Source organism: Epinephelus lanceolatus, chromosome 7 (genome assembly GCF_041903045.1).
Source record: "Epinephelus lanceolatus isolate andai-2023 chromosome 7, ASM4190304v1, whole genome shotgun sequence".
In the NCBI taxonomy this organism is placed as follows: domain Eukaryota; kingdom Metazoa; phylum Chordata; class Actinopteri; order Perciformes; family Serranidae; genus Epinephelus; species Epinephelus lanceolatus.
The window spans coordinates 7,841,767-7,858,363 of NC_135740.1; the positions used below are offsets into that span (position 1 = coordinate 7,841,767).

At 39.2% G+C, this 16,597-nt stretch overlaps 1 protein-coding gene across 2 annotated transcripts; it reads right to left on the minus strand.

Annotated features, from left to right (window-relative positions):
* Positions 1-317: 317 nt before the first annotated feature.
* On the minus strand, positions 318-16,519 carry ugl (ureidoglycolate lyase). 2 transcript variants are annotated; one of them, XM_033632521.2, is made up of 15 exons: positions 16,407-16,519; positions 15,792-15,920; positions 15,490-15,708; positions 12,990-13,080; positions 12,638-12,714; positions 11,694-11,804; positions 11,553-11,612; positions 6,500-6,656; positions 6,053-6,251; positions 4,428-4,506; positions 4,235-4,327; positions 3,353-3,425; positions 3,186-3,253; positions 2,005-2,129; positions 318-1,139 (listed from the first exon to the last, which is right to left on the minus strand). In XM_033632521.2, exons 1-15 carry the CDS (start codon positions 16,410-16,412, stop codon positions 968-970), a joined length of 1,659 nt encoding a protein of 552 aa, XP_033488412.1. In that variant the 5' UTR covers positions 16,413-16,519; the 3' UTR covers positions 318-967. The 2 variants fall into 2 exon arrangements, with proteins under 2 accessions (XP_033488412.1, XP_033488413.2); XM_033632522.2 differs by lacking the exon at positions 16,407-16,519 and adding an exon at positions 16,081-16,088.
* Positions 16,520-16,597: the final 78 nt, after the last annotated feature.

A 16,597-nucleotide genomic window follows, 5' to 3' on the forward strand; every position in this document is an offset into this window, starting at 1 on the left:
TGTTCAGTTTTGGAATACACACTCTTCTTCCAAATTAGTGTTGGTGTATTTTAATATTGAGAACTTTGCTTCGACAAGCTCTCTCTTTTTTGACCATACACCTGTCTGCATCCCTGAGAATAATGCCTAACAACATTGCTCAAAAAAGTTGCTCTGTGTATCATCAGTCTAACAGTTGTGTTGGTGAGTCAAATTGAATGAGGGCTGCGCAATATTAGACGAAACTGACAATGGAAGATTTTGTATACTGCGATATGTATTGCAATATACAGTGTATTGCAATAACTTGAATAGCTTTATTTGGAAAGAAGTCATCATTTGGGATTTGGAAAGGCTGTATTTGCATGAAATATACATTTTACAATCAAACTGTCATGGAAATTAAGAACTTCACAACCTAAAGTATTAACCAGCAAAATAAGTATGGCATATTGCCTTTGACTAATATTATATTGATATGATGAACTTATACTGCGAGTCTCACAATGTGACTATTGCACAAGAACGCATTGCAATGGTGATGCTCTAATGATACTGTGCAGCCCTAAATGTAATTGAATTCTATGGTTCATCATAGAAAAATATTTGCACTGCATATGAGTGACCCCCATCAAGTTGTTGGAAGTAATTAAGTAACTTCTACTTTAAGTACATTTTAAACCAACTACTTTTTACTTTTACTTGAGCAGATTTTTAGATGGGTAGCTTTACTTGTACTTAAGTAGAATTTCATCAAAGTAAAGGTACTTTTACTTGAGTAGAATTTTTCAGTACTTTTTCCACCTCTGATGGCCACAACTAAGTTTTATTTATTATCGATTCATCTTATTTTCTTTAACTGACTGATTAAGGCTTTATAGCCAAAAATAACGTCCTTTGTAATTTCCAAGTGAAGTCCTCAAAGTGTGATACTGTATGTGCAGAGATTGATGCGGTAAGAACAGGAAGCAGTCTCCCAGCTGAACCCTCACATTTTGGATTGGGGTGTGTCTTCGTCATGAGCCTCCACCTGTCCAGCCCTCTGGGAGCTGAGAAAGGTGTGCTCCTGATTCAAGTAGGTGGTGATGAACTCTGGGAAATCTCTCTTTAGGACCACCTCCAGGAAGATGTCAGCTGCTGTATGTAACCTCTGTTTAGCCCTGAAGAAGACAGAGAGAGAAACACCTGAGCCACAGTGCAGATACCACAGACTATTCTCCAGTGATACAGATACATCCAGTGATAATTAGGTTAATCTTTTTTTGTAAACCATTAACATTTCAGCTGCTCTTTTGTTTTTTTTCTTTTCCTTTTTCTCACCAGCAGGGCAACAGAGACACAATGTACTTTCTTTAGCTTACAAGAAGCTATGCAGAAATAGGCAATGCAGTAACAGAATCCTGATTCATATTTGGTCAGTGCTGCCTAGTTTGACACATTGACCGCAGTTCAGGAGCAGTAACTGACGTGATTGTCAGCTGTGTTAGAGACTCCTCAGCTCTGATTGGTTATTTTTCGTTCACGTGCGAATGCAAATGCCATTATAAGCAATATGAAGAGGCAAAGGTACATGAAATACACCGTGGAGGCAGTGACAGTTTCAGAAAATATGACAAAAAGACCAGAATGAGTTTCCTCCGAAGGGTGGCTGGGCTTAGCCTTAGAGATAGGGTGAGGAGCTCGGACATCCGGAGAGAGCCGCTGCTCCTTTGTGTCAAAAAGGGTCAGTTGTGGTTCGGGCGTCTGATCAGGATGCCTCCTGGGGCCACGGGGCAGACCCCAAACACGCTGGAGGGATTACATATTTTGTCTGGCCTGGGAACGCCTCAGGATGCCCCAGGAGGAGATGGAAAGCGTTGCTGGGGAGAGGGACATCTGGAATACTTAACTCAGCCTGCTGCCTCTGCAACCCAGCTTCGGACAAGCGGTAGACAATGGATGAATGGATGGATGGATGGCAAAAGGTTTTTGCCATAAAAGTTGCCAACAATAGCTTTAAGGTGTTCTGAAGGAGTGTCTGCCTACCCAACAATGTGACAGGAAGCCCTGAGCTCCATCATGACCTCCTTGGTGAGGTCAGTCACCAGCCGCTTGCTCACCACCCTGCTGTCATCCTCCAGCTGAGTCTGATGACGGATCCACTGCCACACCTGACAGACACTCACACACACACACACACACACACACACACACAGAGTATAATGCCAGGTTATTCATACTTAAGGGTCAAATGCTGGTTAACAAGAAACTATGAGTGAATGTTTTCTCTTAATCTTTACATTTAATAAAAAGGGTTTCATATTTCAATTGAAAAAAAGGTTAGAACACTTTTGATAATTCCAAATCTCTTCTCAAGTAATTTCTGTCTGTGCTCTTTTTACTGATTCGAAGTGGGCAGGGCTCTTTTTGAAAAACATGATGTCACATAACAATCAGGATGTAGCAACATTTGAATCATGTGATGTCATTGGTGGGTTGTGTGCTTGTGTGCTGTAGGCCACTGTCAGTCAAATCAGATCACTCCATGGATTGCAGTGTTGGTACTTTCAGACTGAAATATAGACACAACTGTTGGATAGATTTATTTTACATTTTGTACAGACATTCATGGTCCCCAGAAGATGATTTGTAATGACTGGTGATCCTCTGACTTTTAATCTAGTGCCACCAGCAGGCAGACATTGTGCTTCAAACAAGCCACAAAATCTGGAAATGAAAATTGAGGCCAATGCATTAGTGCCAAAAAAATGCAGTTCCTTAATTGGCCACCTGAGGCTGCCTCCGAGAGCAAGTCAGCCCCCATAGAGCCCCATGTTAAAATGCCTAACTTTACAGCAGAAATAAATATGTTTACAGCCTGGTATAAATCCTTGTTTTGGTCTCTAGAGCTAATTTCAATATTCAGGACAACTGTACAGGTAGTAGTGGTGGTGGTGGTGGTGTGTGTGTGTGTGTGTGTGTGTGTGTGTGTGTGATTTTTTATATAACTCACCTGGTTACATTTTATTAAGGCTTAAAGTTCTGCATATTTCTGTATCTCAGTGGTCAGGATTCTGACTCAGACTGAAACAATTTAAACATTTCCTAATATTAAAAATATATATTTATAGGACATAGGAGGCACACACTCTGTACTTTCCAGTTTGCAGTAAGTGATGCCCCACAGGGGTGGCTGCTGAACTTGGATCATGAGATCCTAAACCCACCTGTGATCTGGAAATCTCTGCTGTGGCTGAATCTTCGACCTGGCCTCTGTAGAAAAAGTGGCCTACACCTGGGAAACAGAACATGTTTTAACGGTCTGTGCAATATGACTTCATCCTCACTTCTCCTCTCAAAGATGAAGAGAATAATAACATGTGAGTGTGCACACCTGATAGCCAAGCATTAATGAAGAGGACACCAACTGAAATGTTGTGTTTTAAACCATAAAGTGTGACTCCTCCCTGGGGACAAACAAAAAACACCCAAAAATAATTCATTACTAGAGACTAATACAGCATATCCTGTTCTTTAACATAAGGCTATTAAGGTCAGAATAATATCGTCATCCTATCAGACTGTATCACATGTATGAAAATGTTGAGTTCTTTTATCAACAAAAGCAATCACGACACTAAATGAGGGAACATGTTTTGGAATAATGGTGTTCATCCCTGTAGTAGACTTCAACAGAGTTGGAGATTCTATAACAAGGTGCAATGAAGCTGATCTGGAGGCACGTGGGACTCTGGACATAGCAAGCATGCGAACTGCATATGCTCCAGTCTCTTGCTCCTGCACAACAGTCCAGTCCAAAGCATTGCTTTCAAGCCAGCCACGCTGTACTGAAGTTAGTTTTAAGTTGGATATTTGACAGACAATCACTCTAGACCCAACAGCATCATTTAGTTTCACTTTCACCCAATATAGGTGGTAGGCGGATGGTAAGCTCAACTCTCAGCCCTCCCATTTACTGCCGGGGGCTGAAGTTGACTGTCATTTGTACTATACTTAGAACTGCGTCCGTGTCTGTTTAATGTGGGGGGTAGGTCTGAGCCTTTAGCTGCTTGCAAACATGGACAAGTTTGAAATGATATTGTTTAGTTTCAATCTATGAATAAATTGCAGCAACATACTTGAATCATTCAGAGTAAGGCATGGAGTCATTCTTTGCGAAAGACAATTAATGTGGCAGCCCAAAACTCAAAGGCTCATAAGCAAACAATATGTGGTTAATTATGCGGTTAATTTCTGAGACAACCGAGCATCTGACCGAAGGCATGGACAGCAGGTCGTCAGGAGTTACAGTGATGTCATTTCGAAGCTGGTGAAGCTGGTTATCCCCTTCAGTGTGGAGCTTGAAGAGCTGGAAGAGGTGAGGAATTACCATAAACAGAAAACGTAAGTCATTATTAGCCACTCTGTATGTATAGAACCCTTTTTATGGCTCATAGTCCAGTGCTTACTTTCTGCATGGGCTCAATCAAGCTCAGATCATAAACCATGAAACCGTCCACACCTGCATTGATCTCCAGCAACTTCAGTCTGACAGGTGGGAGAAAACAGTGTCAGAGCCATTGTCATATTTCAGTTTAAAAATGTGGGCACTGTGACAATGACATCTGACAACTCAGCATAGAATACAGACATCACCAGTGTACATGTACGTTGATGATACTGTATACTTCATTAATTACGTTACAACGTAGCAATAACTTAATCAGATGTCTTGGGACAAATGAAATACTTGAGAATGTTCATTGAAAATGAGCCTCAATTTGACCTAAACGGGTCATACTGAGTACTAAGTGCAATGGTAATCCATTACAAATAGAAGTCCTGCACCCTACTTAATTAAAAGTTAAAAAGTATTATCAGATAAAAATAAACTCTAAAGTATCAAAAGTAAAAGAACTCAATTTGCAGTCATATATATCCTGGAACTGTAATAAAACCGATCAGCCCAAACATTAAAACCGTTAATGTTCTGCGGGGAAACCTTGGGACCATTCATTTGGATGCCACCTCACATGCTTCACCCACCAAAACACTGTTGCAGACCAAGTATATCTCATAACAACAGCACTCCCTGATGGGAGTGGCCATCAGGGAGTGCACCCTGCGCCCTGCCCGACCCCAAAAACAGCTCAGGAATGGTCTGAGGAATGTGACAAAAACCTCGAGGCATCAACCTGGCTTCCAATTTCCCCAGATACCAACCTGAGCGAGCATTCACGGGACATGGTGGTACCACAGAGGTAACCCCAATCCATGGTAGGACGTCTTGGGTTCGGACTTGGCTCTGATCTGTCGACCTTTGAGTTCTGTGGGTTGTGAGGTTGGGTATCGGCACATCCAACAGATGCTTGATCAGATTGGGATCTGGGGAACTTGGAGGTTAAATCGACGCCTTGAGCTCTTTGCTATGTTCCTTTGGCCATTTCTGAGCAGTTATTGTGATGTTGCATGGCACATAGTCCTGCTGGGGGGGTCACGGCCACTGGGAGGGGCCGTTGCCATGAGAGGGTGTACTTGGATTATAACAGTGTTTGGGTGGGTGGTGCGATGCCAGGACCCAAGGTTTCTCGGCAGAACATTGCATTGTAATGAGATAATGAGTGTTATCCACTTCATCTGCCAGTGGTTTTAATGTTTTGGCTGATTGTTGTATATTTTTATACTGTGTTACACTATTAGATTGTTAAAGGACAGGTCCATCTGCCTTCTTTGAAAATCCCACTCAGCTGTTATCAAAGCATGATGTAGGTTAAAGCGCTGATTACTAGCCTTCCTACATACTGATTAATATGTATATCATTCCCTCCAGTAATTTTGTATTCTGCTTTGACTAATGACTGGTCATGTGGCTTTTAGTCATGTTGTTCCCATGAATGTCTTTACCACATGCCTGGATAACCAGAGAGGCAGTTTAATTTGTGAGACTATGTTGATTTTCAGTGACAAGGATAAGAGCTCTGTGACAGAAAGCGCAACCTCAGTAAATTCATCAGTGAGTTTATATTTTCTGCAATGCAATGCTTTTCTCATTCACTCTCATGGACAGGTATGTGATGAACAGTGATGTTCCGACCTGGTGACAGTAGCCAACACTCTCTTGTGGGAATCACTGAGTGGGTCCTGAGGCAGCAGCAGGGCAGCCATGCCTCCTGTGGCCAGCGCTCCCCTCCGATGACACGTCTGAACCAACAGGTCCATGTAGGTGCGCAGAAAACGCTTCTCCATGTTGACATATTTACTGCGGTCAGGCAGCAGGAAGGCTTGGCGGTGACCTAGTGAAAAAAACATGACCTCTTGACTTCAGTGAGACAGGGGTAACCTTTTTCCCCATAGCTTTTATGTACACATTTTTTATTGTAAAAAGTTATTCATAATAAATACACACCATCATACCTTGTCTATGAACCCTAAATGTCATTTGGCACTAGACCTTTCCTGAGGCAATGATTGGGTTTAGAGTGTAAAACACAGGGTTCACAGAGATGTCAGAAGCAGATACAACCCAGAAGCTTTGGCTCACCAAACTTATTGACAAAGGAGGCTGAATAATCCCAGATGCCACAGTTGAGTCCTGCTGAATGATCCCGCAGCTCATAGAGAATCTCCTCCATCTCAAATGATGCCAATACATTTTCAATTAGCACCGTTGCCTTGATGCTGCCCAGTGGAAGGCCCAACTAAACACAATGACACACACGTACACACACAAATTCATTTAGGTACAACTATGACGTACCATTTCACATATTATTTTGATACTACTACTGGCATAAAATGCCAAGTTAAAAATACCCCTTTTCCACCAAATTTAGCGCGTGTGCACAGTTTTTTTTTAAACACAGGAAAACCTGGGGTTTTGGTGTGCCATGTTTGACATCCCAGACAGGTCAGAAAAGAGGTTAGTAAAGAGTAGATAGCAGTATGGAGGCCTGTGAAAACTTCTCTTATATAAATATATTTAATATCTCTTACATGTTCAGTCTCTCTTTCAAACTCGGTGCAGACTTATTTGGATCAGTGTTTGAGTGCTGCTTGGGCAGAGAAAGACAGTATTTTGTGGTGGTGCGTATTTGCATGTCGCTAGTTAAAGGGCTAAAATTAGTGGGTTCACAGGTATATTGTGTTTCCATCACTGCTGATTGGAACTGGAGCCAATAAAAACTACTGACTACTGTCATGCTGTCAACTACTGTCATGCTGTCAACTACTGTCATGCTGTCAATTACAGTCAATGCTGACTGTTACCTTTCCCATTACATTAAAAAGCCAGATGTTAGTGTGTAGTTAATTAGTTTTTTTGTGCAGTGGAAAAGGGGCTAAATAAATTTTAAAAAAAGGGGATTACAAATGACTGATTGATTTCATGAAACCGACATTTGAAAATGGAAAGTAAAATTCATGTGATAAACCTGCAATAAAAAAGCCCAAGCAGAGAAGCAAAAGTGAAACTTCAATTAAAAACATCTGATATACAGGAAAATCAGTCACTCTTCCATTTACAATTCAGCTTCTCTAAATGTATGTAAATAAGAAGGTGTAGCCTTAAAAGGGAACACCACCTACATTAAGAATTCCAATATGTTATTTTTATGTTAAGTTATGTTATGTTTTCATCTTAAGTAAAAATGATATCTGTGCACATGAGCTTCTCTCTATCAAAGCCAGGAACCAGAGAAGTCTCAAACTTGTGATGTATAAAGTATACATCACAAGTTTAAAGCCAAGTATAAAATCTGGAGCTGCTTCATAGACACTGAACTGGAGTCTGTGTGTTTGTTTCCTTTTTAATACCCAAATGAGCTTTATGATATTATCAAGTTCTCAGTCATGAAACAGAAAATGTACCCATATACTGAGAACATTCCCTTGGCTGCTCTCAGTGTCATCTAGAACGGTGGTTCCCAACTTGTGGGTCGTGGTGGGTCCATTCTGAATGTACTGCAAATGACTCGCGAACGTGTCAAGTTTGAAAAAAACACTTGATTTTTAAGAACGGTGTAGAGCTTTTATTTTGAAGTGCCGTTTCCTGCTGTAGAGTAAGTGACTAACGGACAGCTACTTGACAGAGACAGCAAACTAACTCGATGACATGGCCAAACACAAGTAGGACACTGAATATATTAAACTGTGTGGACTTTGAACTAATGACTAAGGAGAAATCTGGTGTCCGTGGCTGGACCAGTTGGGAACTACTGATCCAGAACATCTTTCACCAGTCATTGTCTATGGCAGCTGCAGACTTTATACCCTATGACATCACAAGTTTTAATTTTAGCACACTATAGTTTTTGTTTTAAGGAGAGTTAGTCCTGTTATCTTATATTTTTGGAAAAACGTATGAATTTTGAAAATGGCTGTATTTCCCCCTTAAGGTTGTTGGATGTGACAAAAATTGAAATGCAGCACTTTTGTTTTTGCTCCCATTTTTCACAGGTTTATGTTAAAGATCTAAGATTTTTGCATACACTCAACAGTTATATTTCTTGTCATCATCATTTAAGAGAAGTATATCTACTGAGTGCATAAAAAAAGCCTTAGATCTTTAACTTTAAACTTTTTGTTTTGTTTTTTAAATTTGTGGTGCAAGTGCACCTTGTGAACACCGGAGGGCTCTGCATGCACTCTACAGTGTACACTATGACTGAGTTCAAATATCAGGAACACAGACAGGTGACCTAGGATTTTGAGAATAAAGTAACACAAAAAAAGTCAGAACATTTTGGGGCTACAGCTGTAATTTCACAAGAATAAAGTGGTAATATTTTGACAAAATACATGATTAGGATAAAAAGGTCGCTTCAAGAACAAAATGTTGCCTGTAACTACTTTCCAGCAACCTATTCCAGCCCAGTCACCAGGATAAATTGTTGGTATTGTAAGTTTCTGCAAACCATGGATATGTTACATTTGTATTTTTCATATGTGTGACATAGTTCAGATTACATGTATATGAGCTGACTTTGTCAAGTAGCAGACTGCTGTTGGAGACCTACAAAAGCAGACATTTTTAACAACAGGTTGGAACATGTTGAGCTGCGTTTGTGGCAACCAAACCAGGTATTTTAAGCTAAGACATGATCTCTTTCTGACCCTAAGCAAGTGTTTTTTGTGCCTAAACCTAACCAAATGGTATCCACAACATAAATTGAAATCAAGAAATGTCAAGTTTTAACATATCGCCTACATATGAAACGTACAAATGTAACAGATCTGTGGTTTGCAGAAGCTCACAATCCAAACATTTATTTTGGCGACTGGGTTAGACATTCACTCAGTGCACAGCTACTACAATAGTTAACTCTGGCGACCTTTCATGTCATTTCCTGAGAGTGGTAAAGTCGACCAGGCTTTAGTCATTTACTCATGCCATGAAGTTGTGTTTTGATCTTGGTTTGGAGGAAGTGACTGTCTCACAGCAAGTCTGATTAAGTGACTCATATTTCAGGTAATTGCTTTCATGTCTATTCAGAATTCTCTAGTAATAAGGTGCTTATTGGTAAAAAATAACTACAGCGCATTCCACTGACAAACTGCTCTCACCTGTTTACATTTCCACTTGTATTTTTCTCATAATAGTATAACTTGATTCTTTTGATTCTTAAAACTCAGCGGCCCTAATGCTCCTTTGACCCAACGCTGGCAAAAAAATCTAACGTATTGCCAGAAAAAATGCCGCCATTGTACGTTGAACCACGGACACATTACATTTGCATGTTATTATGTTGCAGATATGTTTCAACAATGCTGTGGTTAACACGTAATTAGGTTTAGGCAAAAAAACACTTGGTTATGGTTAGGAAAAGTTCATGCTTAAACTTCTTGCTTACTTCAAGGCTTAAACTACCTGGTTTTGAAGGCACAATCCCTTGTTTGTCTCGTTTGTCAAATGCACATTAAGAACAGAAAATGCTCTGTTAACAAGTACATCTCTGAACTCTAAAGAGGTTTAATATTAGGTGCAACCATTTCACCAGTTTTGGAGGGGAAACTGATAAAATAATACATTTAAATAGTATTCGGTCTGCATTCTTAGTGTCCACTAGATGGCAGAATTAAATTAGAGTACATAGGGCATAGTGTTCAGTCATCTATTCTGAGTGTTTACTGATTTGCATTAATTCTTTCAAATCATATAATGAATGTCTGAGGTTATTTGTTTAACTACTACTTTATATTACTGTGGTCTGCTGCTGAATTCAGCACCATGTTTCACTTGGTAGAACTCCAGAGTATTAGCTGAGAAACATCACGCTTTTTCACCTTACATGGAGCTAAAAATTAGTACAGAAATATGTAAATTGTTTGCTATGGAGCTACATTAGGGTCAAATGTTTTGTACTTGAAAAAATAAAATTTGAAACTGAAAATTCACATGTTGATCTTGAATTTCGAAAAATACAACAATGTATTCAAAATAAAAATAAGTATATGAAACGCTTTTTCAGGTTAAATATAATTTTGATTCACTTTGGTAATTCTTTTGAATGAATCATTTATTTTCACTTTTCACTTCCATATATATTTTAACATTTGAGGTTTTATTTTTTTCAGTTGCATGTTTTATCTTTTCAGATTCAGATCTTATTTTTTCAATTTCAAATCTTTTTTTTTCAGTTTCAAATCTGTTTTTTGAGTTTCAGACTTTTGACCCTGATGTGGCGTGGGAGGCGTGGCATCAACTGAGAGGGGTGTGGAATCTTGAGTGACAGTGCCTTCAGGGAACGTAGGAACTAAAAAAATTCTGACTCAACACTTACATACACCATATTCATGTGACTGGCAGTGTAAAAATTGATGCCAGTGACAAACTTCCATTGAGAAATCTGTTTTAGACAGTACTGAGCACCAATTGTGGTATAAGTCCAGCAGGTGGCGGAAGACAGGATGCTGTCCAAGATGAGGGCAATCTTGAAAGATCCCTCCCATCCACTTCATGCACTGGGGGTGATCAAAGGGAGCACCTTCAGTGACAGACTGATTATTCCTAGGTGAAAGTCAGAGCGCAGCAGGAGGTCTTTTATTCCTGCTGCAATGAAACTTTTTAATGAGCACTTATGACACATACGTGACAGTGTGCGTTTTCTGTTTTTTATCTTTATTTATATATGTATGTATGTGTGTTCAAATATGGCTGCTGTAACACTAATTTCCTGTGAAGGATTGAATAAAGTACTCAACTCAACGAAAGGTGATAGGTACGTAGCCAAAACGTACTTACTCACAGAAGCCCACATTGGCCAACGCAGTTGCTACGTCGAAAAGGGGTGGCCAGCCAAAGGAATGGAATCTTTAATATTCTAAATATTCTGAAGAAGTCAGAAATGTAGCCTAGGCCTTTGTCAATAGGGAATTTTCTGCCATCCTAATGCGTATTTGGCACGTTAAGATGTTAAATTAAAGTTAAGTTTGACTTATTAATACGAACATCAAAATACACTTCCTGATGACAAAATCATCTTCATCTGCTCCTCTCAAACCAAACCTGGGTATTTTTGTTTAAAACTGATACAACATGAAAGTGATCAGGAAAATAGATGGTTGATATGTGCATAAACGCTGACACACGTGCAGACCTTGTGTTGTGTCCAGAGAAAAATCTTGTTCCACAGTCTGGCCTCCATGAAGCTTTCCACCTGCAGAACAAGGAGGAACATTAAAGCTTTATGTTCATATTACACAAATTATCTATGTGTGTGTGTGTGTGTGTGTGTTACTTTTGAGAGGTAGAAAAAGGGTCCACTCTTGTTTTCAAAAAGTGTCCTTCCACAGTGAAACATGAGGAGTCCAAAGTCAAAGAGAGGACCAGGAGCCTCCCTCCCCTCCACCTGAAACACACATAACATCCTCTTTATGTAGGCTATGGATTATTTTCCTATGCTTATTCATATACTAATTTAGCCTATAGCATGTCAAAAATAAAGATAAATGCCCATCATGTGTTATCACAGCACCAAATTTATTTTGAAAAAACTGCTGATTTTGTCTGTTAATATTCAGTTTAAATTAATATAAATGTAATGTTTGTGACCTACTGTGAGGCAATAAATCCTCACTGAGCAGTTAGAACCAGTAAATGTGTAAAAAAAAAAAACAGAAAAAAGAAAAAAAAAAGTTTCAACATAAGTAAACATGTCAGTTCCTGCAAATCAAACAGTTATGTCCTGGACCAGTGAACAACTGTTAATATGCTGTTGAATATTAATCAAAAGCCAGGGATGTAGCCAAGGCTTAAGAAATACTGAGATGAAGAGTTGCCCCAACCTTAGGACATTTCCAACAGGAACCAAATAAGGGAATTATTTTATTTCTTAAATTATCATTATTATTTATTAATTTATTTTAAAAAATCAATCTACTTGTTGGGGTAATCATTACGTGAAATCTTCTGTAAAATTAACCTTACCTAAAAGTTAGAATGCTTTTTTAAAGTCTCCTCCAATGGAAAAAAATACAGAGACTTGCTGAGGCCTTATATGGTTATTTTACTGGCTTAAAAGTTGTAAAATCTTGACATATTTCTATGAAAACAATCAGCTATAATGCGATGATAGCATCTTTCAAATTATTCTGACAGCAGAAGTTTAGGATTAGGAGTTTATTTAGGAGTTCTGCACTGAGTAAATAAAGTGAGTGAAGTGAAGTACAGATGTTATACTACCATCATGTTGTGCTCCACCATGTTCCAGGCGCGAGGACGGAGCATCAGCACTGGAGCCTGAGATATGTGTGGAACATCTGTAAACACATGAAAGATGGTGTGGTACATGAGAGGATGTGGACTGTCACACCTTGACTAAAGAATGTGAAGTTGAGTTTTTTTGGGTGGGAGGTGCCATCTTGTGAGGTATGCGCTCTTACCTGTGCCTGCCACGATGTTTAAGCAACCTCCACTCACATGCCCGGACACTATAAACTATCTATACTTGGACTGAGAGCACACAAATACCCCTATCCATGTACAGTAATGAATCAGTGCCAACATCAGCATCAGAATTAAGTAAACCACTTACTGGGGAGGTGGTTGTGAACTGCCTTATAAACATTATGAATGCCTTTGATCTGGTTGTAATATGTCGGGCAGTTCCCATCATCAAAGTCCACCTGAAACCAAAAAAAGAATTTCAGGTGAGTCTTTCTTCAGTGACACAGCACAAAAGCTGTACGAGGAGTCTGCAGTCATAGTGACTCTGTGAGGCTGTGCTTATAGATGATAGTGATTTGAGCTGAATGCTAAGCTAAGCTACTTTAACATTTTCTTTAGAAGGTGTCAAGGGTGTGATTTCAGCTTGTTCTTTTGCATCCAAGTGGGAAAGACAAACAAAAACCCAGAATAATAAAAGCTAATACAGCAGGATTAGAAAATCTACTGACCTCTACTCTACCTTTTTTCATGAAACGTGATGGGGGGTTAAGCATGGGCCAAGTATGAACTCATTAAATTTGGAGCAGCTCCAATCCACCGGGCGGATAGTGAAATTACAATTCTTTTAAATACTTGTTTTATTACAGGTTTCCACCATGTCAAACTTTTTCTATTTCACTGTAATTGTATTTAAAGAGCATTTTTCATGACTTATTTAAATTGTTGCTTAATAAATACAAACTCATTGTAATATGTGTCACATGGTCTGTATTTTTTAAGTGGCGGCTGTAAATGTGTTAGTATAACTAAGTATGTATCTTCAATTATGCTGGTGGGCTGTTGTTGTCATCCTACAGCCAGAACCACTTTTACAATAAAGTCCTACAGAGAGCATTTTGAGGTTTAACATTTAAAAATGATGACGTAAAAAGACGTTCAGAATTGGTTCAAAAGTGAAAGTTCTTTCACCAACTGTTTGAAGACATTGATTGGACAGTTACACATTATTTCACCAGGATTTGCAATATTAGCTTTCTACTGAGAAATTTGGATGTGATTCCATGGTCTACAAAATGACGACAGACTATTATTTGCACACTGAAGAGCATGAAAAATCTCACTTCCCAAATCCTGGTGAAATATGGTGTAAATGTGAGGGGAGCCTACACATGTACTCAAACTTCATACAGAAGTAGTCCTTTTGGAGCGCTCTTTTAACATGATTCTAATAGTTTTAGGAATATATCCAGATATAATGGTTGCATGCAGATTTACATATCATGCAAGACTGGACTACTGGCCATGGTAGAGGTCTGCACTCTCATAGTGCCACTATGAGAGTGCAGTTGTGATCACATGGGACACAATTTTCTACTTTGCAAAGGCACTGGCATCAATGCTAACAGTGACACCTCAAGTATCACTGGTAAGCCTACTGTATGTATGGAAACTTGGAAAGAACTATTCTACAAAGGAAGATTTTGGTATTTAAAGACAAGGCTGGTGTTATTTTTTTTCATTGTCTAGAACTCCCACAAAAATGTCAAAACCAATGTGTTAGTCCATCCCTTAAGAGTTTTTAACTTTCCTTCCCTATCTTACATGATGACATTGTATGTCTGTAGTGTTGTATGTTTTTTTCTGTCTCTTCATTTTGCTGTTTGGCTCCTTAAACTAGGATTTTTTTGAAAGGCACAGTATAATTTCCTACAACAGCTGGCCAAATTTGTCCAACATTTAACGTTTAACACTTGCAGAAAATAGCCAATTGTTGGGGGACTCTTTTCAGCAGTGGTTTAATCTTCATTTGGTGCTCCAGTGAGTATTTGTGGCTGCAGGTGTATGTGTTGTATGTGGGAGGGAGTCAAAATAAATTTAAAAAAAATTCATATTACTGAATAAGATAATCATGCTGTAATTCTCACATAGCCATATGCCTTACTGGAATCAAAGGATATTGATGATTCACATTAAGTGTTAAGTTTAATATGACTTCCACTGAAGTTACTCGCTACATGTCAGTGTTCTCCCAATAAAATCATTTTCATATTTGGAAATTATAATAAAGCTTTTCATGACCAAACAGTACAGCATTATCCACAGGGTGTTCTCCCTCACAACTTGTCAAATACAGCAACTTGGTCAGTGGCCCTTTCAAACTATGACACAACGTGTCTGTGGGAAATATGACCTGAGCAAAGGAGGAAGTCAGGTGACACAGTATAAAGAGCAACTAAGGGAGGAGGTCATAGTGGATGGATGGGTCAAACAAACAGTACTTTCACCCAGGAGACTGCTGTTCATGTCCCATGAAACCAAAAGTCAACTTCATTTAACTTGCATATGTAAGTTGATTTATGTAACATACTTAACTTACATAACAAATATACTTATTCTACCAAACCACGATCTTTTGCCAGACCTTGCCAAGAAGTTTTGGTGCCCAAGACTCTGTTTGCATGTAATGAGCAGAAACTGACGCATCTCAAACTGATGCTAGAGGGGTACGAAGAGCGTCATAGTTTAAAGTGTAGGGCCACTGACCAAGCTGCCAAATTTGACGATTTTGGAGTGACAGTGTTGGCATACAATATACAGTTATTGTGTTGGTCTCATGTGGTAATATAGATAAATGACAGAGGTGGTACCTGTATGCCTTGCGCTGGTGACTGGAGAGCTTTAATGAAGCACTGGGTATCACAAGGAGCCAGATCCCCAATATCCACATGTCTTCTTTGGAGCCTCGGGGGTACGGGGAGCACCCTCCAGGCTGGGTCTCTCCTGATATGTGTGGTGCTTTCCAGAAAGTTTGGCAGGTCACCCGAAAGGTCCAAATTTACTTTTCTAGTCACTCGTAACTGCAGGACCTGAATAGAAAACAGTAGATGCCTCATCTTAAACAAGTCCTCCATGCATTAAATAAAAAAGCCTTTTTTCCCAGGTGTCTTACCTGATCCACCTCCTCATTAAATGTGGAGATCAGCTCATGGAGGAAGAGAAGGCAGTCTGTGGTGAAAAGTGTCTTATATTCTGCTTCTAGACCTGAGGGAGGGGGAGACAGCTCCATGCTGACTGGAACCTGCAGACGAAAAGAGTCAACATATCAGAGTCTGTATGACATGGGTTTATCAATCTCCATATTCACAGAAATGGGCTAAGAAAAAGACAGGACCCATAAAAGTTCCAAAAAGTTTATCACTACCACATATATACAGACGCATTGTGAATAAAAGTTTAACAGACATGCTGGTGGTGGATACCAACACTCAAAAAAATCAGTGGTACAATATAGATAAGAAAATATAGTATAGATTTAGAATAATCCTTCAGGAATATGTTTCATTAGTGTCCTGGTAGCGCACTGGTTACAGCACAAGCAAGACTTTGATTCAAATGTTGATCAGCCTTTGATTTTGACAACTTTAATCTACAGGAGATTCCTTACGTTTGTCGAATCAAACAAACTGTTAATGCCCCCTCTTGTTGTGTCATTTCCATCACCCAAAATCAGCATTCATAACTGTCTATAATTTCTATCTAGTTGCAATAATATGATGATACTCACAGACATGCTGGTGACAGGTCTCTGTTCACTCAGTGGAAGTGGACTTTGGTTATGGACCTACTTTGGTCACTGTTCAAACAGGAAGATGGTTTTTTTTGTATGTAGAGTTTAAAGTCCTGTAGTTATGTATGTACTCTTTACATTGTGATTTGAGTTTTTAAAACACTGTTTGCCCTAGCACATTAATCTAA